The 25,181-nt window shown below is 46.9% G+C and overlaps 2 protein-coding genes across 12 annotated transcripts in view; one reads left to right on the top strand and one right to left on the bottom strand.

The window, feature by feature from the left end:
• The window catches only part of UBAP1 (ubiquitin associated protein 1), a gene marked incomplete at its 5' end in the record, with an annotated part of 73,731 nt that overhangs the window by 44,168 nt on the left and 4,382 nt on the right, over positions 1-25,181 (top strand). For 3 of the 8 annotated variants that reach the window (XM_082402436.1, XM_082402429.1, XM_082402431.1), the window contains 4 exons: positions 133-1,056; positions 8,204-8,386; positions 9,501-9,602; positions 10,203-11,344. In XM_082402436.1, the coding sequence (XP_082258562.1) occupies positions 133-1,056; positions 8,204-8,386; positions 9,501-9,602; positions 10,203-10,343 (1,350 nt within the window). In that variant the 3' untranslated portion in view covers positions 10,344-11,344. Of the gene's footprint in view, positions 1-132; positions 1,057-8,203; positions 8,387-9,500; positions 9,603-10,202; positions 11,345-25,181 lie in introns of those variants that run through there. The other 5 variants (XM_082402433.1, XM_082402434.1, XM_082402430.1 and 2 more) reach the window with 4 other exon arrangements.
• KIF24 (kinesin family member 24) overlaps positions 12,578-25,181 on the bottom strand; it is a 60,674-nt gene continuing 48,070 nt past the window's right edge. For all 4 annotated transcript variants that reach the window (XM_082402390.1, XM_082402392.1, XM_082402389.1 and 1 more), the window contains 5 exons: positions 23,127-23,198; positions 21,300-21,409; positions 15,322-17,526; positions 13,842-13,935; positions 12,578-13,311 (listed from right to left, as the gene is read on the bottom strand). In XM_082402390.1, coding sequence (XP_082258516.1) covers positions 13,171-13,311; positions 13,842-13,935; positions 15,322-17,526; positions 21,300-21,409; positions 23,127-23,198 — 2,622 coding nt within the window. In that variant the 3' untranslated portion in view covers positions 12,578-13,170. The remainder of the gene's footprint in view (positions 13,312-13,841; positions 13,936-15,321; positions 17,527-21,299; positions 21,410-23,126; positions 23,199-25,181) is intronic.

Below are 25,181 nucleotides of genomic sequence, written 5' to 3'. Positions count from 1 at the left end.
CACCTTAATAAATGCTGCCTTGCCCAGTTCTCTTGTGCCAGGGTGAGGAAGAAGTGAATTGGGTGGAGGAATTGGGTGGGGGAGGGGAAGCCACCTGGGTTCACACTTCCTTTCTCTGATATATCTTTACAGTATGACTTCTCTTTGGAAAAGAAAACCATTGAGTGGGCTGAAGATATTAAGAAAATCCAAGAAGCCCAGTGGGAAGCAGAGCACAAGGCTGAGGAGGCAGAAGCTAAGGTGAATTCTAAGAGTGGCCCAGAGGGTGACAGCAAAATGAGCTTCTCCAGGACTCACAGTACAGCCACAATGCCACCTCCTATCAACCCCATCCTTGCCAGCTTACAGCACAACAGCATCCTCACGCCGACCCGGGTCAGCAGCAGTGCCACAAAACAGAAAGTTCTCAGCCCACCCCACACAAAGGCAGATTTCAATCCTGCTGACTTTGAGTGTGAAGAAGACCCGTTTGATAATCTGGAGTTAAAAACTATTGACGAGAAGGAAGAGCTGAGAAACATTCTGGTAGGAACCAGTGGACCCATTATGGCCCAGTTATTGGACAGTAACTTGCCTAGAGGCGGCTCTGGGTCTGTGTTACAGGATGAGGAGGTCCTGGCATCCCTGGAGCGGGCAACCCTAGATTTCAAGCCTCTTCACAAACCCAATGGCTTTATAACCTTACCACAGTTGGGCAACTGTGAAAAGATGTCGCTGTCTTCCAAAGTGTCCCTCCCCCCCATCCCTGCAGTAAGCAATATCAAGTCCCTGTCCTTCCCCAAACTTGACTCTGATGACAGCAGTCAGAAGACAGCCAAGATGGCAAGCACTTTCCATAGCACATCCTGCCTCCGCAGTGGCACGTTCCGGAATTCCCTAAAGCCTTCCACCCAAAGCAGTGCCAGTGAGCTCAATGGGCATCATGCTCTTGGGCTTTCAGCTTTGAACTTGGACAGTGGCACAGAGGTGCCAACCCTGACCCATTCCCAGATGCCTTCCCTCTCTGTCTTGTCTGTGTGCACAGAAGAATCATCACCTCCAAATACCTGTCCCACGGTAAGCCTTTTATAAATTTATTTATTTTTGGTTGCGTTGGGTCTTCATTGCTGCGGGCGGGCTTTCTCTAGTTGCGGTGAGCGGGGGCTACTCTTCATTGCGGTGCGCGGGCTTCTCATTGCAGTGGCTTCTCGTTGCGGAGCATGGGCTCTAGGCACATGGGCTTCAGTAGTTGTGGCACATGGGCTCAGTAGTTGTGGCTCGTGGGCTCTAGGGCTTAGTAGTTGTGGCGCACGGGTTTAGTTGCTCCGCAGCACGTGGGATCTTCCCGGACCAGGAATCGAACCCATGTCCCCTTCATTGGCAGGTGGGTTCTTAACCACTGTGCCACCAGGGAAGTCCCACGGTAAGCCTTTTAAATCCCCCTGAATTAAAGCTCCACAGATTTCTAAATTCTACCCAGTAGTTGCCACCCTCACATTCTTCTTTGCAAGGTTTAGGGCAGGATGGGGGCATGACCAAATTGACCTTGCTTACATTAAGTATATGTAGTTCTGTTTATTTTTCTGAGGACAGAGATTATTAGCTTTGCACCTAACCTGGTTAATGTTGGCTTGTTCCTCCCTGCATCTTTTTTTTTTTTTTTTCTCCCTGCATCTTTTTGGTCTTTTCCTTCAAAAAGATAATGTGTATCATGTGAATGATGTTTTCCTGCCTAATCAATTTGTTCTTTTCTGTGCTGCCATGTCTTGTGTTTGCATTTTTTAAAGGCTTTCTTTCTTTGTACCTTTTTACTTTTTCCTATTACCTTTCTTAATTTTTTTATGGTTGCTTGGTATTCCTCCTTTTATCTTCTCCCTACCTCCCTCTCCTCCCTCTTTCCATCTCACTCTGCCTTGAAGTTTGGCTGTTTTGTGTTTGACTAATTTGGAGTTATGTTTCTTCAAACTGTGTGGTACTTTAGTAACTGGGGCATAATTTGTATTGGAAGTTTCAGCAAAAGATAGAAATTTGTCATTATTTATTTATTTATTTATTTATTTATTTTATTTATTTATTTTTGGCTGTGTTGGGTCTTTGTTGCTGGACGTGGGCTTTCTCTAGTTGTGGCGAGCGGGGGCTACTCTCCGTTGCGGTGCACGGGCTTCTCATTGCGGTGGCTTCTCTTGTTGCAGAGCACAGGCTCTAGGCATGTGGGCTTCAGTAGTTGTGGCACGCAGGCTCAGTAGTTGTGGCTCACGGGCTCTAGAGCGCAGGCTCAGTAGTTGTGGCGCACGGGCTTAGTTGCTCCGCGGCATGTGGGATCTTCCCGGACCAGGGCTCGAACCCGTGTCCCCTGCATTGGCAGGCGGATTCTTAACCACTGCGTCACCAAGGAAGCCCGAAATTTGTCATTTTTAAACCTATAGGTTTTAATCCTTCAATTACTTTTTTTTTCTTACTACTAAGAATTGTGCAGTTTTCTCCAAAGGGAGGGAGAGGGGAAGGTTGGAAGTCAGATTTAGTGTTGAAGGGTGGATTGATACGAAAGTTGTAATTTGTATCATCTTGAAGGAAATCTGATTTGTCACACAAGAGAGATGCATACAGGGAGGTTACTTTATTTTATGTAGTTGTTTCAGCCCCACAGAACAATACATTATTGCATTATAGAATAGAAATCACAGAAGACCAAGAACCTTTTGCTACACCAGTTCAGATTTTTTAAATGACAGCATATCAAGACAGTATTTAGAGCCAGAAAGGAGCCTGATTGTATTGGTGGGAAATCTCTGAGAGACCATAATAAGCCTGCTATTAGCTGGTAGAAAAGATGAGCCTTGGCCTGCCTTACAAAGAGTGCAAGTTCCCAGCAGTGACATTCTTGGTAAATGATTGTCTCTTGTGTGAGTGCTTCCACTGTCAGAGCTTACTGCTGCCTGTAAACTTCCATGGACCGTGGCTCAGAGAAACTAAATAGAGTGCATAACATCTCCTAGGATGGACCTTATCCTAATTCCTCCTGGTTTGTGGTTGGACTTTGGTCAGCAGGATACTCCTCTTCGCTTTGTGACTTATTGTGTGCTTTAGAGGAATTAAAAGCACTCTGAAAGTTTCCCCCACCCCCACCGACTTAAGAGTGTCAGAGGAAACCATGCTTCACCCTGGCCTGGGGACTGACTGCCTTTGCGGGGCAAATATAAACAGAGTTGGAGTTCTGGTGATCTTTTAAGGAAGTCATGACCCTTACCTCCAGGGAGCAAAGCCTAGTTCCCATCCTGGCTTTCTATCCTTAGTGCGAGTCTTTGAGGCCCGCGGTAGGAACCGTTCCCAGTGAGAGAAGCACTTCTCTCCAAGATAGGGACTTGAGGCAGGGGGTGGTGATGGTGGTCAGCTGGGCTGTATACATCCTTCAAATAGGAACTCCTAGGGGAGTGTTCCTGGAATTTGGTTCTTGTCGGCTATTTCAGGCCCAGTGTTTGGGTCTCATTTTTCAGATTTTGATTTCATGTTTCACTGTTTTATATAAACTAATCTTAGAAGTTGAGAACTCCATGGGATCATGTTAAGAGGAACAATCTTGTGATGTGCCCTTATTCTGTGTCCAGCATAAACCTGCCTGACCTAGCACCAGGGCCTCTTCCCACTGCCCCTCAACCCTTCAAGGGGTCTTGCTCTGCTCACAGGTTAGGCTCATTCTGCCATTGCGTTCTCTTTCTCCGGGTATGGATATATATTTCCCACTCTTTCACAGTTACTTCAGCAAAATATTTGCCTTTTTCCTTATACTTCTGAGTTCTCAATTTACTAATTTTGGCCAAGAAGCATACGAGTAGTGCCAGTTTGCTTTTAAATTGTATTTTAAATAATTTTCAATACACACAATCTCTTAGCTTTTCGGTGTTTGAATCTGTTGATCGTTTCTTATGTTGCCATTGCTTTAATACTTACAGTAGAGTCCTTCTCCATCTCTAGATTTAAAAAATGAGGGACTTCCCTGCCGGTCCAGTGGTTAGGACTTGGCGCTTTCACTGCTGTGGCCCCAGGTTCGATCCCTGGTTAGGGAACTAAGATCCCACAAGCCATGTGGTACAGCCAAAAAAAGAAGAAAAAGAAAAGGAAGAAAGAAATAGGAAGCCTCAAAAAAGAAATAAACAAATGAAAAAAATTTTAAATAAATAAATAAAAATTAAAAATGAATTTATTTTTATCAAAGTACTACAAGCATATTTTAATGAAATCAAGTAGCATTTAAAAGGCTTGTATTGAAAAACGGTAGCTCCCTGCCTCACCTCTCCCCAGTTCCAATTTTGCTTCCCACAGTCAGGCACTTTTGACCTTTAAACTGTTTATGCTGGGATTTATCTCTGTATTTCTGAATTAGATGCTTATATTTTTCTAAATTTATCAATTTTAGACAGGTTTATACTTCCTGTTGCAGTAGTTGAGGATTTAGCTCTGATAATAGACCCTCCTCTGCCTTCTTCCTGTATCTCCCATCATGTTTATATCACAAATTTCGGTTCAATTAATGTTATTGTTCATATTATTATGATTGGGTAAATATTTATTACTGAGTTCAGATGGTATACTGTGGTGAGGATGATGATTTTTTTGGTAGCTTTTTGTTTCTCTAGTTTAACTGCCCCATTAAAAAATTCTGCATGGTTTCTTTGTGCCTGTTGCTAATTTTGTCCAAATGCTCCAAAAGAGCTGTCAAAGACCTCATGATAATTTTCTTGTTCAAATACATTCAAGCATGTTGGTTAACCTGTCTTGATTTTGAGTCTTTTTTTGGGGGGGGGGGTGTCTTTGTTGTTGCGCGAGGTCTTTCTCTACTTGTGGTGAGCGAGAGCTACTCTTCGTTGCGGCTCACGGGCTTCTCAGTGCAGGGGCTTCTTGTTGCGGAGCACGGGCTCTAGGCACACAGGCTTCAGTAGTTGCAGTGCACGGGCTCAGTAGTTGTGGTGTGCGGGTTTCAGTAGTTGTGGCTCGTGGGCTCCAGAACACAGGCTCAGTAGTTGTGGTGCGTGGGCTTAGCTGCTCCACAGCATGTGGGATCTTCCCAGACCGGGGATCATACCTGTGTCCCCTGCATTGGCAGGCAGATTCTTAACTACTGCGCCACCAGGGAAGTCCTATTTTTGAGTCCTTGAATATCTAAAAATGTCTTAATTTTACCCTCACATGTGAATAATAGTTTGGATTTAGATTTCTTAGTTGAAGGTAATTTTTCTTCAAGAATTTTTAAGACATTGCTCCCTTAAAAAAAATAATTCAAATTTAAATATAAGCTCCACTGATTTCTAGCAATACAGTGCTATTCTGATTTCTTCCCCTACTCCCACAAGCTTTCTTTTCTTCATTTCTGGAGATTTGAAATTTACCAGTGATGGGCTTTGTTCATTCATTGTGCTTGGCCCTCCTGGATTCAAAGGCTCAGCTCAGTTTTCAAAATCTGGTTGATGTGTTTCGTTGGTTTGTATTTTCTTTTTTGTATTTTCTATCTCTTTGACTTTATGTTTTACTTTCTGGGATATATCCTTGCCTGTGTATAACCCTTTTTTTTTTTAAATCTCATAATCTTTTAAATAAAATTTTTACTTTATTTTAAATTTCCAAGTGCTTTGTTTTTTCCCTCTTCTGGTTTGGTCTTATGTTGGTGGCATTGGCTTTCTATTCACATTTAAGAGTGAGGCACTAAAATAAAACAATCAAAATGGGGGGAATGTGTATGTTGGGGTGTGCTTGCTGATCATGAAGATTCACTATAGGTTGAAGGTTAGTTGGCTTTGAGGGGAGCTCTGCAAAACATCAACATGTGAAGGTCTTGGGGGCTATTAAAGTTTATCTGGAGAGTTCTGCTTGAAGGCTAAAGAAGGTGGGGAATGCTGGTGTAGACTTACTTAATCCCCTTTTTGGTTCCTGCAGCTCACTCTGCCATATGCTGTGCTTGGTATCCTTAGTCCTTTTTGACTCACGTTTTCTAGAGACTTAACGTTCTGCCTCCTGCAAAGGTGAGGTGGGGAAGGTCTGCCTGAGGGTTTTCTGCTCTGATCACTGCCTTCGTTTCTTGCCTTATCCCAACAGTACCCGGTGCTTCCAAATGCTGAACCTGTCTCTCGGGGTCTCCAGGGGCGTGTAACTTCATTGCCTCTGCCCATTACTCTGCCTCCATTAGCATTCCACCTTCTAAAATTTCATTGAAATATATTGTCCTCTGCTGTTCCCTCTTTTTCTTTGACCTTAAAGGTTAATACAATTTTATTTGTTTTATTATCATTTTAGTGGGTTTTGGAGGGGAGGAGAATCAGTGTCAATTTACTGTGTTAAACGAAAATCCCCCCTTTGAAATCCTAATAGAGCTCCACTTATTCAGTAACTGTTGATTAGGGGTAAGTTTCAAGCTCAAAGCCAGGCCTTAGGCATTTAGAAATGCATGTGACATGGTAACTAACCTCTAGGAGCTCATACTGTGTGTAATAAGTACTGTGCCAGCAGTGTGACCAAAATGCTGTTTGGCTATTGCTATTCTCAAGCCCAGGTAGAGCCTGGCCCTGAAAAGAGAGAGACAATCTTGGGGCCTGCAAAGTGGCCAGACGGGTGTGATGCAGTTCCCATGCCCTGTCGTGACTCCTGTAACCTAATGACTGAGCCCCACGATTGGACTGCCTGGAGTATGCTGTGGGTGAGAGATGGTTAAGCAGAAACTACAGGCTTTTAGGCCTGTAGAATCTTCTTGATTTTTCCCAGCTGACTTGGAGGAGAGCATCTGGTTATAGCTATATAATTTTTTTTTTACTATTTTATTTTTAGTTTTTTTATAATATATTTTAAAATATTTATTTATTTATTTTTGGCCGTGTTGGGTCTTCATTGCTGCGCACGGGCTTTCTCTAGTTGCAGCGAGTGGGGGCTACTCTTCGTTGGTGGTGCGCGGGCTTCTCATTGCGGTGGCTTCTCTTGTTGCGGAGCACGGGCTCTAGGTGCGAGGGCTTCAGTAGTTCTGGAGCGTGGGCTTCAGTAGTTGTGGCTCGCAGGCTCTGGAGCGCAGGCTCAGTAGTTGTGGCACACGGGCTTAGTTGCTCCGCGGCATGTGGGATCTTCCCGGATCAGGGCTCGAACCCGTGTCCCCTGCATTGGCAGGTGGATTCTTAACCACTGCGCCACCAGGGAAGTCCGGAGCTATATAATTTTGAACATGCTTCTAGGATAGCTGGCTCCTTTCCCTCCTCCCTCCCCCACCCCCCGCAAAAAAAAAAAAAAAAGGAAATAAAGAAAATTTTGTTGAAAAATTTTCCCTGGTTCTTCAGAGTTGGGCCAAGCTGTCAAACAGCTTGTGACTTTGTTCCCATGGTGGTTCTGTCCTTTGGCCTGGGAGTGAGCTGCCTTTTTGCCTTGGGGCTGACTCATTATCAGAAGTGGTGGGAGGATTTAATCCTGGGAATCTGTCCACCAGTCAGGCTGGGGTTAGTAAGGTCCTGTAGCCAGTGCAGTAGAGGCAGGGCCCTAGAGACTACGGTCCAGTCCTTGAGGGCACAGCCTGCAGTGGGTAGTAGTCCTTCAGTCTTGGCTCCGTACGACAGCGGCTATTGCAGGGTATCAAAGCACAGTGCATGGTGTGGGGCGCAGAGATGGAGTGCCCTCAGAGCACGGGAGCCCTGAGCTGGCCAAGTGTGGGAATGGCGCTGGCAGTCTCTGCCCAGCCAGCGATAGTAGAGGCGAGGATGGACACATTACTGGCAGAGTCAGTCCAGAGTTGGGGTGTCTGAGGTTACTGATCCCTTTAGGACTCAGATACGGCAGCCTAGGAAAGGGATAAAGGAGCCCTGGAGAGAAATAACAGCAGCCAGCTTGAGCATCAGTCCCGAATGTAGTTTTCAGAACTTCTTTCTCCACCTCAAGCCTAGGGGATTTGGGCATGGAAGGGCATGTGGCTCTTGTGGTGCTTCCTCGCTCTGCAAGGTGGGATGAAGGCAGAGGACAGCCACAGTTGCAGGTGTCTTCCCAGTTTTTCTCTTCCTCAGCTGGAGCTCCCCTACCACTCTTCAGTCTTCTTCAGGATGTCTGGCCAGAAACCTGGCCCTTTCTTGCAGGCAGGTTGCTTGACTGGGAGGTTTGATTAGGTCAGAAACGACAAGCCCGTGGATTGGGCTACCTCAGTGATGTGTCTTCCAGGGCCCATGTCTTTCTTCTTGCCTTAATCCTTTTGTTTCTCCACCACCAGGTCACACCTCCTAATTTCTCAGTGTCACAAGTGCCCAACACTCCCAGCTGTCCCCAGGCTTACTCTGAACTGCAGACGCTGTCCCCCAGTGAGCGGCAATGTGTGGAGACGGTGGTCAACATGGGCTACCCATATGAGTGTGTCTTGAAAGCCATGAAGAAGAAAGGAGAGAATATTGAGCAGGTGAGCGGTTAGTCAGCCGTGGGGCAGGGCGGGGGTAGCAGAGAGGTCCCACATCTCTGGAGCTGGAATAGTGTCTTGCCTTTATCCTAGAGTCCCTCAGACTCACAGCACCATTGTCTTTTCCTGTGACTTGAGGGGGGTGGGCAGGACTCAGGGTGCTTTGTTGGGCAAACCAGCAGCCTCAGCAGCAGTGCTTCTGCTTTGGGGGCTGCTCTGGGACCTAGGCTGAGGGAGAGCTTTGAGAGTATTGGAGTTGTCGACTGTTGCCCAGTTATCCCCTTCTCTGCTTTTCCCGAGACAGCATTCTAGGCTTGGGGTATGGTCAGATGTCTTCTTCCAGAAATGTTTATCCTGTCAGCACTGCCCAGGGAGTTCCAAAATAGGGTACTGGAGTCCTAAACCTTGGGGGCACTTTCTGACTTGGGTGGTTTCTTAGAAGAATATCTTGGGACTTCCCTGGTGGTGCAGTGGTTAAGAGTCTGCCTTTCAATCCATGGGACACGGGTTCGAGCCCTGGTCTGGGAAGATCCCACATGCCGTGGAGCAACTAAGCCCGTGCGCCACAACTACTGAGCCTGTGCTCTAGAGCCCGCGAGCCACGACTACAGAGCCCACGTGCCACAACTACTGAAGCCCATGTGCCTAGAGCCCGTGCTCTGCAACAAGAAGCCACCGCAATGAGGAGCCCACGCACCACAACTAGGGAGAAAGCCCGTGCGCAGCAATGAAGACCCAACGCAGCCAATGATGATGATGATGATGATAATAATAATAATAAATTAATTAATTTATTTAGAAAAAAGAAAAATCACCATTTAAAAAAAAAAGAATATCCTGCCTAGGCTGTGGAATTGACGTCAGCTGGGAGATGTGAGTCAGCCGTGACAGGAGCTCCTTTGAAAAATGGCTATGCATGTTTAGAGGGGTGTACCTATCAGCAAATAGTCACTGAGGTACTGCTGTGTTGGACACAATTCAAGGTACAAAATCAAGTCCTATCTAGGATCTAATAGCCAAGGTGGGGAGCAGATGTCACACTTGTTGGTTTGTGTAAGACTTTTGGGAAGCACAGACAGGAGTAGCAATAGGTGCTTAAACCTTTCTCTTTTCTTAGATTCTCGACTATCTCTTCGCACATGGGCAGCTCTGTGAGAAGGGCTTTGACCCTCTTTTAGTGGAAGAGGCTCTGGAAATGCAGCAGTGTTCAGAGGAAAAGGTAGGAACCTTCATGCTTCACGGGAACCCTCTGGAAAGAAGGGACAAAGTAGTCTGTCTTGGGGGTCCTCCTGGACTACAGCCTTCATCCCTTCCAGTGACTGTAGGCAGAGGTAGTTGAAGCACAGAATCTCCCACGTCCAGACAGGCATTTTGGCTAGTTTGGCTCAGATAAAGTATCGGGTTGAAGACTATCTAGAATCCCAGGGAAGGGATGGGAAAAATGACCTGGGCAAAAAGCCATACTTTTGGATGTTGGGGGAGATTGCTAGTCACTTCACCTAGGCTGCTCGCCAGAGAGCAACCATTTCTGGGTTCAGTATCCTGCTGGGTGGGAGCACAGATGTGGATGGTGGGACCTGAATGAAGGTCAGCAAGGTTTGGGACTGGGCGTGGCTCCTGATGGACGACTGGCCGTGGCATCAACCTGTCCGCTTCCTCCACGGCCCTCCTCTGCTTGCTAGGGGACCTCACAGAGGCTCATGAGGCTCTGGCAAAGAACGCTCCCCCAAGCAGCCCCCTTACACACAATATTCCTCCACTCAGCTGTGCTGTGTGGCTGGACCCCTTTCTTGAGTCTGTATTCTCTTATTTCCCTTAGATGATGGAGTTTCTTCAGTTAATGAGCAAATTTAAGGAAATGGGCTTTGAACTGAAAGATATTAAGGAAGTTCTGCTATTACACAACAATGACCAGGACAATGCTTTGGAAGACCTCATGGCTCGGGCCGGAGCCAGCTGAGACCAGGCCCTGCCTAGGCCCTGCCACGGAGCACCCCCTGCCGAAGGCCCTGAGGAGATTACCTGTGGGGAAGAATGGGCACACTTCCGGATTTTCTTTTGGGGGTGGAAGGTCAGGTGTAGAGACTGTGCTTGCCAAGTCTCTATGAGCCTAGGTCCTGAGCTGGGGAGAAAGTGGGGAAGATTTGGGGATGCAAATGCCCCCAGAACTGTCCTGGCTCCTTCCATAGTAAAAGTATTTGTATTCTGAGAAGTGTCCTTCCCACCTTGGCCATCCAGAGAGACTTCTCTGGTCTTTCTGGGGTCTGTATGGCCTCAGCCGAAACCTGGCCCAGCTGCCAAAAGGAGTTGGGGAGAAGGAGGTGGGAGGGCCAGACTCAGTGCTGCTTTGGGGCTAGATGTTTCCCTTCTCTGCAAGGGTGGACTGACCTCTAATCCAAGTTGAGTGCAATTGAAAGGTTCTTCCAGGGTTTTGTTTTTTTCCCCTTTTAACGATGTCACTTAGTGTTACACTGGTTCTGCAATGTCTCTGAGGTGCAAAGAATGCCCTTTTCCCCTTGGGGCCCTGAGTTTGCCTTTTCTGCCAGGCAGTTACCATACTTCCTTGCCCCAGCCTGTTTCTTTTGGCCTGGTTTGGACCACAGTCTTCTGCTACCCGAGATTTTAGAGCCCCCTGCTCTAGAAAACAGTTGTCAGTTTAAGAAATCATTGGCCCCTTCCCAGCACATCAAGTGGGGAAGAAAGAGGCTGTGATTTAGTCACCCAGCACTAACTCCACCTCAGTTCTCCCTGGAGAACAGCCTCTCCCTCCAGCCCCTTGCTTTAGGATGACACAATGAATAACACCTAGTCATAGAAATCAGTCTCTTTGGTTTGTTTTGTATTATGTTGTACATCATTAAAGATCTAAATACAAAGGATATACAGTCTTGATGAATCTAAAGTAATTTGCTAACTATTTTGATTCTTCAGAGAGAACTACTAATAAAAATCTAAAAGGTATATCCTGCTGTGATAACTTCTTTATTGCCAAGGACTGTTTTACTGCAGGGTGGAGGTGAGTGAGTGGTAAAGGGATTTGCTGGGGATGGAACAGGAGCTAACCATTTTCTGTCATTTCAGTACTTTCTTCCAACTCTTAGGCCCATGGGACCCAGGAGCTGGCCCCCCCAGTCTGCCCTGGTTTTAGGTTTATAAAGGCAGGTGTAGACAAGGGTCTGTTTAAACTTGACCTAGCCCAGTCTCTGGGTCAAGGACATAGACATACGCCTTCCTGCAAGACTGACTGGCGGTGAGACAGGCTGGGCCTTCAGGGGGATCACTCAGAAATGAGGAACAAGCCCCTTGTCCTCTGAGCAGCATCATGCATGATTATGTGTTCCACAGGCAGGACTGGGATTCAGACTGCTTTACTAGCTCTCAGTGCTGATGTATCTGACGGCACTAGATTTATCCCTAGAGCTTCTTGTCCTTATACTTAATACTGTCCCACAGTCCCTCTTGTGCTCTTGGATGGGTCTCTAATTTTTTTTAGTGATCACGTGAGGAGGGCGTACAGAACCTTTGGGCTGGGAAGCACCACGCTGGAAAGAGGCTGCCCTCTGGTGGTCAGATCAGGCATGGCCATTGTCTCAGAAAGCCCCTCTTCTGGCCTTTAAAATTAATTAAACCCTTCTTTTAAAACCTGTAAAAGTTATCCTTTACCTGTAGGAAATCAAAGTTTCATACTAAAATGGTGTCAGGGCCAAGGGCTTTGACATGAATTTCAACTTGATCCAGGGTGGCCTTGGTTAAGTGATGGGCCACCTGGAGGCCACTTGGTATTTCTTAAGCTTCTTTCTGCTAAAAAGATACAGAAAGAACTCACATGAAGGTGTGTGTGTATGTGTGTAGAACTGCTTTAGAGCCTCAGACTACTGACCAGAGCACTCAGTGCCAAGACCCTGAACACAGGCCATTGAAGGGGGAGTAGATGGCCAGGGCAGTCCTGGATGAGGGTGAGGCTAGGAGATAGACTTGCCTGAGATACTGCAGCTCTTCCACTATTCCGTGAGGGAGCGTGGGGGTGAGGATTCACAGACAGGAGCCAGGAGCATGACGCAGGTGGATGGTCCCGACAAAAGGTAGAGATTGGGAAAGAATAATGCAGTGACGCGAGCACCCTCTTCTGTCTAAATACTGGATTGCAGGGAGGGAGGGGAACTGGAAGCATAAAGCCTGTCCCACATCTGCTGCTGTTAAAGACATCAAATCAAGGTTTATTCATTTTACATTTTCAAAAGCTAACTGAAGTCCCAAATCAACCTCCAAGGGCTGATGGGGCAGAGCTCACCCTCCCTTGCCCCACTAGCACCAATGTTTTCGTTTTTGACCAAGTCCTGGAGAAAGGCACAGAATCCAGCTGATAAAACCTCTGGGCTCAGCATGTTATCTTCCCTAGCTTGTGACCTCAACACAACCTCTAGGTTACCACTGACCATCCCCCCATCCACTGATCCCCAAATTTAGAAACATCTACAGGGTTATTAGACCTGTGTTTCCACAGACAAGGGGTCAGTAAAGGCAAATCCTCCTCCAGCCCCAAAGAAAAGGGAGGGGCCTATTAAGTTTTTCAGGCTGATCTGTCCTTCCTTACAGATACTCCTGTGCTTAGAATTGAGGGACAGATGCTTGGCCCTGAGAGAGGAGCTGGGACCCAGCCAAGGCCACGTGTGGCTAGGAAGAGGCCAGCATGGGCAGGACCAGGGAGTGGGTTCTGATATCTGTAGGGGGACCTGGCAGAGGCCCCTCCAGCTCGAGAGCCCAGCCACCACATACTGGATCTTGCTCTAAGACACCGCTGTCCTCTCAGGGGCCGCAGCTGGCCTGTGGCAGGCCAGGTATAGCTGCAGCTGGCTCCTCAGACTCTGGATGCACTTGGACTTCAGAGCCATGATTTCATCTAACTGGGTCACAAAATCTTCAAAATCCTGGAAAGGAAACAAAGGACAAGTGGAGCTTTTGCTGTTGCTGCCAGATCAGCTTTTCTAGTCCCTTCTCTTGTATGAAGATTTCAGAGCCCAGGCCCTTCCTCCAGCTGGAAAATCTGCAGGACAGTCACCATGGCACAGGGTGGGACCACTTCTCTACGCAGAGAGGTATTTTGCAGGGCAGAAGGGTGGTTTCGTAGAAGTACCTCTGGTCTGCATAAGGCAAGTAAGTCACTGTTACCATCACAGGGAGGGGCACCGACAAGCTACTAGGAGGGCAGAACGGCAAAGAACAGAGGCTGGAAACATTTTGGCCTGGGAATGGGGAGTGTAGCACCATCTCCCACCTGTCCTTGCACGCCCTCAAGCCAACTCAGAGGGGTGGCAAGAGCAGGTCCAAGGCCTCAGCAAGGTTAGAGTGTGACAGCAGACCCTTTCTGCACACACAACTACAGCAGAAAAGGATGACTGTCAAACTAGCTGCAGGCTAATTCCCAGCAACCCCTGAGGGTCCAGCCAAGACCACTTACATTAGGAGCCAGCTGGCTCATCAGGGTCTCCTCCTTGAAGCCCAGCTTGGCCATTTCATCCAGCTGTTCCTGGTGTGCTCGGATGAGTACCTGCCTGGGAACCAGAGGGGATGCTGTGATCCTCTGGGCCTCTCGTCTCTCCTGGACAGCTTTCTGGAAGTGAGCTCCATTTCCAGGCCAGGAGCTGCTTCTGCCCAAAGAGGTCGAGGCTTCGACCAGAACCAGCTCACCACCACCTCCTGCCCCCTCACCCGTTCTTTTCAGGCCTTGTCAAGGGGCTGAGTACAAATGAGATTCTGGGAAGAGATGGGCTTCTGGAGCTGCCCCCTGCCTCCCCAGGTACCCTGAGGCACAGGGCTGGATGCTGCTTCCCCTCTGCACGAGCTGCCCACATCTCCCCTGCAAGAAAGCTCAAGCCTGTGCCACTGCAGCTGGCACACTTGGCACAAGGTAGAGCCTGCCACCTAGCCTGCTGTGATTTCTACTTTCTTTGGGGAGTTAAGGGACCAAAGCAAGGGGGTTTGAGCTAGAAGCTGGAGGATCTGCCTTCTGTCAGAAGAATCCAGCTGATAAAACCTCTGGGCTCAGCATGTCATCTTCCCTAGCTTGTGACCAACCTCTAGGTTACCACTGACCATCCCCCCATCCTCTGATCCCCAAATTTAGAAACATCTACAGGGTTATTAGACCTAACTGTGTCAGACTCCACTGATGGATAGAGACCAAGGAAACAGCAAGACTGTCCACCTTGTAGAGGTGGGCTCCTCAGCTGCACATCCCTACACACCCTTCTCTTTGCCCACGGCCCAGGCCTGAGCCCCAGCGAGCAGCTGGTAGACGGTCTGCCCAGGTGTCAGGAGCCCTAGCAGAGGGCCGCAGCCTCACATAGGAAGCATTTGTTCCCACAGGGCTGCCCTGCCTTCCTGCTCCTGGGCCTCCGACGCTGCTAGACCCCTTCCCCTCCTTCCTCTCACATTCTCAAGGGCTCTCTCATCCTGCTGTACCATCCACAGCCTCCTTTGGGAAAAGCAGCACAAATCACCAGCCCCTGTTTTTTACCTTCACCATCTTGGAAGGTGACCAGCCTGCTTTGGCTCTGGGGTCACAAGGCTGCTGCTGCTGTGTCCCTGGGGAGCACTTCCAGGAACACAGACCCAACAGAATGAAGAAGAGGATTCTGATCTCACCATAGGTCTTAGGCTTGCTTATAGGGTCAGATCCTCCCTTCTTTCACTCACATCTCAGCTTTCCCAAGCTTCTTTCACTCACATCCCACCTACCCTACGTGGCAGGCCTGCTCCAGTACATTTTATTCCTGCTGTTCATGTCAGATGCATCTAGGCAGGCTCCCTTGAAAAGGTGGACAAAAAGCCTTTCTCTGAGCCAACCACAGCCATTCCCAGAACAGACAAAACATTCAGCTGTAGTGGGAGTAGGGGTGCCAAAGGGGCTCAAGTCTAGGTAGGAAAGTCCAACTTACTGTGCGTGCCCCAGGACGGGCTGACGGAGTGTCCTGGCAGTCTTGGGAGAGCCTAGCCTTGCTAAGTACCTTGGGATTGGCCTGCGTTTGAGCCACGCGATGTCCTCATTGTAGCAAGACAGCTTGATGGGGTCTGTGGACAAACCCAGCTCCTGCCAGCCAAGCCCTGCCAGGTGCTTTCTCTCCTGGGCCCAGGGCTGGCCGGCCACATCACTACTTCCTGCTTGGGGGGTGAGTGTAGGCCCAGAGTGGGGTCCCCCAGTATGTATGGTGAGGAAGGGTTTTTCTGGGAAACCCTGGGAGCAGCCCAGCTCTGTCTCAGCATCACCATCATAGTGCCGCTGGGAGAAGAGTGCAGTCTCTCTGCTCTGACAGGGCTCCCCCAGGTCAGCCTCCCTGTTGGGCAGCTTGTCAGGTGGGTGCTGATGGATGGGTGACAGAGACAGAGCTGGAAGATCACCCCCAGGCTTACTGTCGGGGGGGGATGATGAGAGCCACAGGTGCTCAGATGTTGAAGACATTGGCAGGTCTGCCTCTTGATCACCAGATGACACTGTGTGGCCCACAGCTGGCCCCCCTGTGTCTGCTGCCGCTAGACTGTGCGCAGCTCCATCCTGGGCCGACTGCTCCAAGTGGGGAGAGCCCTCATCGTCCGGGCTCTCCAGGAGAGACACGGTGAGGGAAGCCATCAGTCCAGAAGCATGCTCAGAGCATGTGCCTAATTCCCCTCTAGAGTCTTCTCCTTGGAAAGGGTTACTGTTTTTCATTGTTCTGGTCGCCACAGTTGGGCTACCTTCACTGACTTCTCTCAGAGGTGTGCTCACTGTGTCTCTTTGGTCTGGGGATCCAGGAACTGTGACGTGGGATAGTGAGAAAGTGCAACCATCTTCCTCCAGGGATGGTGAGCTGCCCTCAGCCTGCCGAGGAGCCTCATTTTTGAAGGCATCCTGTCTGAGGTCAAAGGCTGGGCTGCCACCCCTTTTCTGGTTATACACAAAGCCTACCTGTGAGCAGTAAGGCTTCTCTGCCAGGTTTTCTCTGGGAGGAGGCCCTGAGGAGGTGGAGTCCTCCTCTCTGCTCCAGTCCAAGGGCACCTGACTTGGGCTGCGGCCGTGATCAAGTGCTATCCTGTGGCTTGCGGGGTCCCTGGAGTACATCCAGCTTCCAGTTAGACCCTTCTCGTCACCTTCTGTCCTGGGGCTAAAAAACAGACTCTGCCGCCTTTCGGCTACCTGCTCCTCAGGACCTTGCTCCCTCTGATGAAGGAAGAACGAGCCTTCGCTATTCTCCAGGGTGTTTCCCTGCTTTGCGGTCCTCTGACAGGAGACATGTGAAAAAGAGTCTTCACTGAAATCGCTGTCATCAAGGTCCTCAGCTTGGGCTCCATCATGGCTCTCACAACAAGAATGGAAGGGAGGAGGGGTGTCATTCTGGAGCTGCCCCTCCGGAGGCCGGGACTGGCATAAAAACCTTTCCAGTGGCTGGTACTTTAACTTCTGCTGGAGGAGAGGTGGCTGCTGGAACTGCTGGTGATAAAAGCGCAAATGTTCCTCCCTCTCCTTCTGATGCGGAGGGATGTTTGTCCAAGCTTCAGAGGCAGGCCTGGTAGGTGTGCCCCCCTTGCTGCCCTGACTGTACTCGACTAAGTGGTGGACGTTGCCAAAGGAGAGCTCAACTCGTGACACAAGCTGCTTTTGCACTGGCTGCACAGTCTGCGCTTTCTTGCACCGGGAGGGCAGCTTACCACGGACTGCTTCTCCTCCTGGGCCAGAGGCCCTGCTTCCCCACCCGAGGGCAGTTTTGTTGCCGATTGGATTTTTCTCAGAGCATAATGCAGCTGATTCTTCTGCCCTTTTTTTGGCTAAATGTCCAGACCGCATGGTTCCTTTGATGGAGCTAGTTTGAATGACCCACTCTTGGGGAGGACTCCCTCTAGAGCCACCCCTTTTACCAGGAACCTTAGGTACAGAAGCAAAAGGGATATTGGCTGGGTGACTGGCCAGAGGATGGGCCTTCGTTCTTGTGGAGCCAGGTGCCACTGTGAGCGACTGTTGGAGCCCCAGCTTGACTTTTTTGGGAGAACACTTGTCCCCTGGCAGGGCCACAGGAGAGCTCTGAATTCGTTTTGGAGAAGAGTTTCCAGATGTTCGATTTCGACTGCTAGCTGAAGTGCAACATTTAATGCCTTTCTTTAGTTCTTTGACCCTGTAAACGACCATTTTATGTTAAATGTGCATTCTTGCATGTTCTGTAACTTCTTTCCTATAGCTTTCAGGGAAAACAAAAACCAAAGAAAACTATTACAAGGACTGGGGAATTACTTTTTTATCTGGGAGAGAACTGGAGGAAATGGGGAGATTCTATTTCAGCATGAAATACCTCTCTTTACCTGAACAAAGAAGACCAGTGTCTTCTCTCAGGATAGTAGTGTGCATCCAATATTCCATGATCAGGAGAGTTTTGGAAATACCACAGTCCCATGTGAGGGCCAGGCCAGAGGAGCTAGTCTCAGAACTATGCCCACGCAGGGCCCACGCCACGCTTCCTGAAGATCGGCCAACTCAGGAGCCTAGTGTCTACCCCTTACCCACTCTTCCATGATCAGAGTCTTCTTTTCCCTGCAACCACCTCCTTTCAGGCTTCTCTGAGAAAATGAGTTCCCTCGAACCTGCTGGGCACTTCAAGAAGCAAAAGCCCTCTGGAAATAAGCAGGCTTGTGCTAATTCCATTAAGGGAAAAATGACCTGTCTACTCACAGGGTTTCTCAACCTTAGCACTAGTAGTGTTTGGGGTCAGATAATTCTGTGTTGTGGGGAGCTGTCCTGTGGAGTGTTTAGCAACCTCCTTGGCTTCTACCCGAGATCCCAGCAGCATTTCTCCCCAGTCACAACAATCAAAACTGTCTCCAGACATTGCCAAATGTCCCCTAGGAGGCAAAATCGCACCCTAGATAGAGAAATAGAGAAACATGCTCTATTTTACAAGGGAATTTTAGAGAGCATGAAAAAATCCAGAATTAAGTCTCTGCTAGGATTCAGTTGCCAAGATCAGAGTCTCTCACTCTGTGATACCTAAAACAAAATACAAACAGTGTAAGAATTTGGATTTACAAGGAGACATCAAGTAAAATGTGACTCTCCAGTGGTTTGTTCGTAGATTCTGCGTTGAAATCCCCTAGGAGGGAGCAGTACTTCTGCCTGGGAGCTCCCAGAAAATGTCTTTTCCATTGTTTTGATTTTAATCCACTCAATAGTAGCCAAATGACCCCTCTGGCCATTACTGAAAACCAAGATAGTAAACCTGACACTGAGACTTGACTTAAATCTTCCTTTTAGGTCTGAGAGGCAAGGCAAGCAGATAACACAGTAAGCAAAGAGACATAGGATGAGACTAAAGACACATGAATTGTGTCCTTGGGCCTTTGCTGAGGTATTGCAGTAGGGCACACATCCACGGAATGGGTTGAGAGGTCCCACAGCAAGTCTAGATGGTTCCAAATTACTTCCTGTTATAAAAATCTGAGCTATTAGTTTTGTTAAAAGAGAAACACCAAAATTTCCTCCTAGCAGTCATAGTAAATAATTCTAGAAGCCTGAGGGTGCCGGAAGAAATCTTACAGGTAATTTGGTCATTGATGCTAAATGCTTCCAGTGTACTCTACCTTTTACCAAAATCACTCCTGTTACTGAGTTCTCTTCTGATACACCTGTTAGGGGTCCAGCTGGAACTTTATTTTTGGACTATTTAGCAACATTCTTCTAGTATGTGCAGAGATGAAAATTTTAAATGAAAGGAAAATTTTAAATAAGCAATAAAATCATCCTCTTCCTGTGTGTGTATGGATTGTTACCAACAATTAATTTAAACACATAAAACAAATGACTTTCATATTTATTTTCAATAATTTGTCAGACTGCTTTAAATGGAAGAGATTATTTCTATTATACTTATTCTACTTTTTAACCAAAATTATTTCAAATAATTTCTCAGTCGTACTCAATACATCCCCTCTGAGAAAGGGTTACTTTCATCTTCCTTTACTGAGGCACTGAGAGGAAAGTCTTGTTCTCTGCTCCTTAATGATGTTCTTACTTCAAGTACTTGATATGTCTGTGATTTGGGGAGTGAATGGGGTTATGAAACAAGATTGACTTAGGGTTAATAATTGTTGAAGCTGGGTAATGGATACATGGGGGGAAAGAACTTGAAGCCATACTGGTTTTTGGGGAACAATTTTGGATCATCCCATGTCTTCTATCTGATCTCAGTCTTCACTGTCTTCTAGTAGTGCTAGGGTGCTGGCATTAGGAAACCATGCAGCAAGAAAACCTCCTCGAGGAAACTTATTTGGGGGACCTGTTATAGGCATACTTCATTTCATTGTGCTTTGCTTTGTGGACAGTGCTTTTTTTTTTTTAACAAATTGAAGGTTGGTAGCAACCCTGCATAGAGCAAGTCTATTGGTGCCATTTTTCCAACAGCATTATTTTTAAATTAAGGTATGTATATTGTTTTTTTTTAAATCACTTTACTGTGATCTTTGATCTGTCGTGGTGGTCTGGAACCAAACCTGCAATATCTCCACAGTATGCCTGTAATATTACTATTATGCCTGTAATATTACTATTGTTAAAGTTAACATATAATGAGTGCTCACTATTTGCCAGGTGTGGTGCTAAGCCCTTCAAACATATCGCATCAGTGATTCCACATAACTGTTATATGAGATAGGTGCTATCATTATCCCTGTTCACATTAAGGAAACTGGGGCCCAGAGAAGTTGCAAATTTGTCCAAGACCACTCAGCTAGCTAGTGGCAGAGGCAGGGTATTGGCCCAGACAGTCTAACTCGAGAGTCCACTCTGGTAGCCACTTTGTAAATGATCTCTCCTATTTAAATGAGATAAAGTACACAGAGAACCTCACTCAAGCCCTCAAGCCCAGAAGGAGCTCCTCCTTTCATTCACAAATATTTATTACACATCTACTAGATACCAAGTACTGTCTGGGCAGGAGAGATACAGTGGAGAAAAAGATAAGGTTCCTGTTCTCACGGAACTTAGATGGTAGCTTATCTTTCCTTCTCAATGAGTTTATAAAATGCCATGGATACTAAAGATTCTGCAACAGTAATTAAAAAAAAAAACCAGGTTCCCCTCAAATAGTTTGTTAACTTTGGAGATGGCTTCTTGGGAGACTGAAGAGGAGGTGTTGTAAGACAGGACCAGCAGCAAAGCAGCCAGAGGAAAGAACGGTAATGAGAGCATTTTCACACGTGTAGGAGACACGTGACCCCAGGGTCAGAGATGGGAGGGACCCTGGCAGACACCAAAGTCACTAGAGCCCTGACCTGGCAGTAAGAGGTGCTAGTTCTGCCACCAACTCCCAATGAGCCCTTTTAAAGTTTCCACCCTTTTCTGGGCCTCAGTTTCTCCTTCTATAACACAAGGTTGGTCTCTTCTGGACCTACACAGCTCTGAGTACTCCTGCCTTGACAAGTAATAGGTATTCTATCCCTAATAATTAGAGCTGAGGCTAGCAGGAAGAAAATCTCACTAAGCCTTCCACTCTGGAGAAATATTTCATCTCCCGCTAGCCACTTAAACGCCACTGATGGGGAATTCCCTGGCAGTCCAGTGGTTAAGACTCCACGCTTCGAATGCAGGGGATGCGAGTTTGATCCCTGGTTGGGGAACTAAGATCCCACATGCCGCGCAGCGCGGCCGGAAAAAAAAAAAAAAAAAAAGCCATTGATGGAGTTGTCTCCTAAACAAGGGAACATGTCACCTTCCTCTTGTCACATTCACACTTGTAAAATGGCAGGGCCTCCTAGGTCACATTCTCCAAATGAGCAATTGCACATTCCCCTGGCAGTAGGATTATTGCCCCAAGAACAGGCTTGTGGAGCTCAAGGTCAGATCCTTGTGTGTGTATCACACACACATGCACACACGACCTGCCACCTAAGGGGGACTCACCGGTCAGCATAGCGCAAGGTATTCAGAGTGTGTTCGGTGGCCACATGGCTTGGCGAGATGTTGGCAATCATGCAGGTTTTGGCATTGCCAATGAAAGAGTCCTTCAGAACCTGTGTGAAACAGAAGGCAGGTCAATGAAGTCAACTAACCAAGGGCCTACTGACTACTTACTGTGTGCAGGACACTGGGCCACAGTCACCCTCACCCCCTTCTACAAAAAGGTAATTCACAAAAGGAGAAACACAAACAGTCAATAAACAAAAGGTACTCACTTCACCACTAATCAAAGAAATGCAAACAAACCATTTTAAAAAACTAAAATTTTTGCACCTATAAGATTAAGATTAAGACTCATACTACCCAGCTCTGGTGAGGGTCTAGGGAAAGGGCGCTCTTGTACACTGCTACACTGCCCGTATACCATGTAGCATGAATTGGTACATGCCTTCGGGAGGGCAGTTTGGCAATATGGTAAAAATTTGGTAAAAAATGTTCACACTCTTGGTTTGGCAATCACACTTCCAGGACTTTATCCTAAAGAGATAATAATTGCTCAATTGATCCAAAAAAAAAAAGTATACACAGGATATTCATTACCTTATTATAATAGTAAAATGTGGAAAATCTACAACTCTATAAACAGGTAACAAACTAAATAATTGTAAACTGCATACAACCATAAAAGATAATTATGTATATTAGGTACCTAGAAAGATCTAAAACTTATGTTTGAGTGAAAAAGGTATATTATTCTGTAAGTGGATCCATGTGTGGAATTATTTTTTTAATTAAATAGGACACAATTTCTGGGGATGGAGGACATGTTTTGAAAAATAAAAAAGCCAATGTCAGAATCAGGACTAACCACCTATAAGAAGGGTTTCCTGGATCCCTGGTTGAAATCATGTCTGAGAAGAAACAATCTAACCCAATTCTGACCAGTAAGGAGCTATGTTATTATAGGTTCTGCCCCAGGTCCTGTGGAGCTGCCGGTCTAGCTGCACAGGGTGAAAACCTCTCCCAGAATACAAAGATCCTCACCTAGACCGCCTTCTACCTAGTGTGTCCCTACTGTGCACAGGACTTGGTGCAGAAGGGAACCAGGGGCGCCCATAACTGTCTTCACAGCTGTTCGTACCTAGGCAGACCCCTCCGTGCGCCACTCTTCCGCAGCCATTACAGATGCGCACTTATTGGCGTTTCCCATTAATAAAGAAGCACATTTTCGTGACAGAAAAATGGAAGAAAAAAATTACCTATGGTTCTACCACTCAAAATAATCAGCTAACATATGCATAATTTCTGTGTAGTTTTTTCTTCTCATTTCATATTTTTAAACTATAGATCTTAGTCATCTTTCCCGTCAGGACATGTCAAAAATCTAGCTCATTCTTTTTAACTGCAGCCATTATTTTTTGTCTTCAAACACTGGTCTAAGTCTTACAACTAAGGAAGTACCAAGTACAGCTGCACTACCATCCCCTTCAAAGGCTCAGAGACTCCACTAAATCAACAAGGTTTCTTTACATTAGAAATAAGCAGAAAGCTGTTGGATGGTGACCACTGCTGCCCCGCAGGGAGCCTGGCTGCTTCGTACTGCAGGTATCCCTGCCTGAGGATGCCCCTTTCTTCTCCAAGACTGAGAGCGCCTGGAAGGAACGTGACTCCTCCCCCTCCTCTCTCTGCCCCTCCCTCCCCCCCCTCCCCCCTCCCCCACTCCAGGTAGCATCACGCCTTGCTGGCAGTGGATGCTCTGCTGAAGGAATAAATGAATGGAAGAAGGAACACGTGAGTGAACCAGAACTCAAAGCTCATATATAACTTTACCTGAGTTAATTTGCTTTGCCTGAAGGGAGTGTGAGTGTGTTCCTGATCCAATGCACGGATACATTCCTTCAGCTGCAAAGCGGTAGAATAATAAGCACATCAAATATCCCATGCAAAGTGAGAATAACAGATCAGATTTTTCTTAAATAAATCACAGTCATGCAATTCCCAAAAGGAAGTCAAAATGCCGTGGTAGTTTCTTGTTCAACAAGAAAAATCAAGCTAGACTGGGAAACATCATCCTGTGCTAGCTGTGCCTAGTTAAGGGCCCCCCCAATTTAAAGGCTGTGATCCCAGAATTAGCCCTGATAGCGTAGAACAGACAAACTCAGGGACATTCCCACAGGTCCCAGAGTCCAGCTTATGTGGTGGCAGTTCTGGCTTGCCAGCTCCCTTTCTCTCCTCTTCTCACACTCTTCCCAACTACAAGATGCACTTCAATAGCAAAAATACCTATACTACTCCCCCACCTCCCTGCTCACACATGCACACCTATAGGTAAGGACTCAAGTGCAGATTCAAGTTGTCTGGATGGGACAGGAGAAATTCTAGAGTCAGAGCTGGGAAGGAACTGAGAAATCATCTAGGTCTACCTCCTCATTTAAAAAAAAGGAGGGACTGTGGCCCATAGGCAAGGGCATGTCACTTGCTCCTGGGCAGAGCCCCTCAAAGAAGTGCTCGTTGGACATCACTAGTGCTAGCAGACACCTGCATATGTAGATCTCTAGGGGCAACATGCCCATCAGAAAGAGCAGGGGTTGGCAGGACAGGATCAGGGAGGAGAGGTCTTCTATTTCTGAGTCCTGCATCACCGCTAAGCGGCAGTAAATGAGAAGAAAGGGAGGGAAAAGAATGGAAGGAATCCCTTGGCAGTGCCAGCTCTGGGTGTTCACCGAGAACAGGTAATTAGCTTTGAGAATCTGCTGTGGCTGTTCTTGGCAGCAGCTACAGGTGCCCACAACTAACCCCTCTCTATCTAAGAAGCTGCCGGGTTATAAGAAGGTGTAAGGGAATTTCCTCTTTCATTACAAATCAGTCCAATATCCCCAAACTTTAGCACTGGGAAGATTCTCTAGAAGGGACGAGCAGGTACCCAAACCTGGTCCCTGAGTTACACCTGCCCCTTATGTACTCAAATCCAAGTGTGGCTATCAATCTCTATGAGCCTTTGGGTCCCTTTAGCCTTGAATCAGAATGGAAAGTAGACTTTACTAAACTCTAAGGGAAAACCAAGGGAAAGACCCAGGAAAGAAGGGGCACCTTTGTGCACCTCACAAAGCACAAGATTTTGATCCTATTCTATAAGGCTTGTTCTCAGGCCCCTTTACATGCTATCGCCCATGTGAGATAGACACAGTCAAGCCCCAAAGGGTTCTCCAACTTCACAGGTACTTCTCAGGTTTCTTGGTTAATTCCTGGACCATAAATTTAAATATGAGAATCAAAGATTTCTAGCTAGAGGCTGTGGACCCTTGGCCAATTCACTTAACCTGAGCTTCAGAATCCTGATCTATAAAGTGGGAATAAGAGAACCTGCTTTGTTATGAAGAGTAAACTGACTAGCATATGGTACATGCTCAAATATATTGGTTCTGGGGCTCCTTGGAGAAATGGTTGATTCCAGGGCTAGGGCAGGGAAGAGTGTGTGACATCTTATAGTACCAAAAGGCAAGGAGCTGCTCAAAAAATGATGGGGGCATGTCAAAAGGATACAGAAACCAACTTGAAAGAACTCCCAATGGCCATCTGGGATAATCTGAGCAAGGAAATAAATAATGATAGAAATGGATTCTAATTTAGCAAATAAAAGAAATATCCATTTACTATTATAACTAAATAACCAAATAAATTAATTAAAGAGAAAAAACAGCTCTTTCTTACAGCAGCATTCTAACTAATTAATGTAGAATGATGAACATAGAAAATCTCATCAGGTAAACACCACAGTAATAATTGTTGCAGGTAAGAATCATCAATGGGTACTAAAATTAGGCAGCAAAAGTGTGATGTAAACAGGATATTTGCATAGTTTCAAAGTATCTCTCCATAAGATAC

This window comes from Balaenoptera borealis, assembly GCF_965194805.1.
Source record: "Balaenoptera borealis genome assembly, chromosome: 8".
NCBI lineage: Eukaryota > Metazoa > Chordata > Mammalia > Artiodactyla > Balaenopteridae > Balaenoptera > Balaenoptera borealis.
This window is presented reverse-complemented; position numbering and strand designations above follow the sequence as displayed.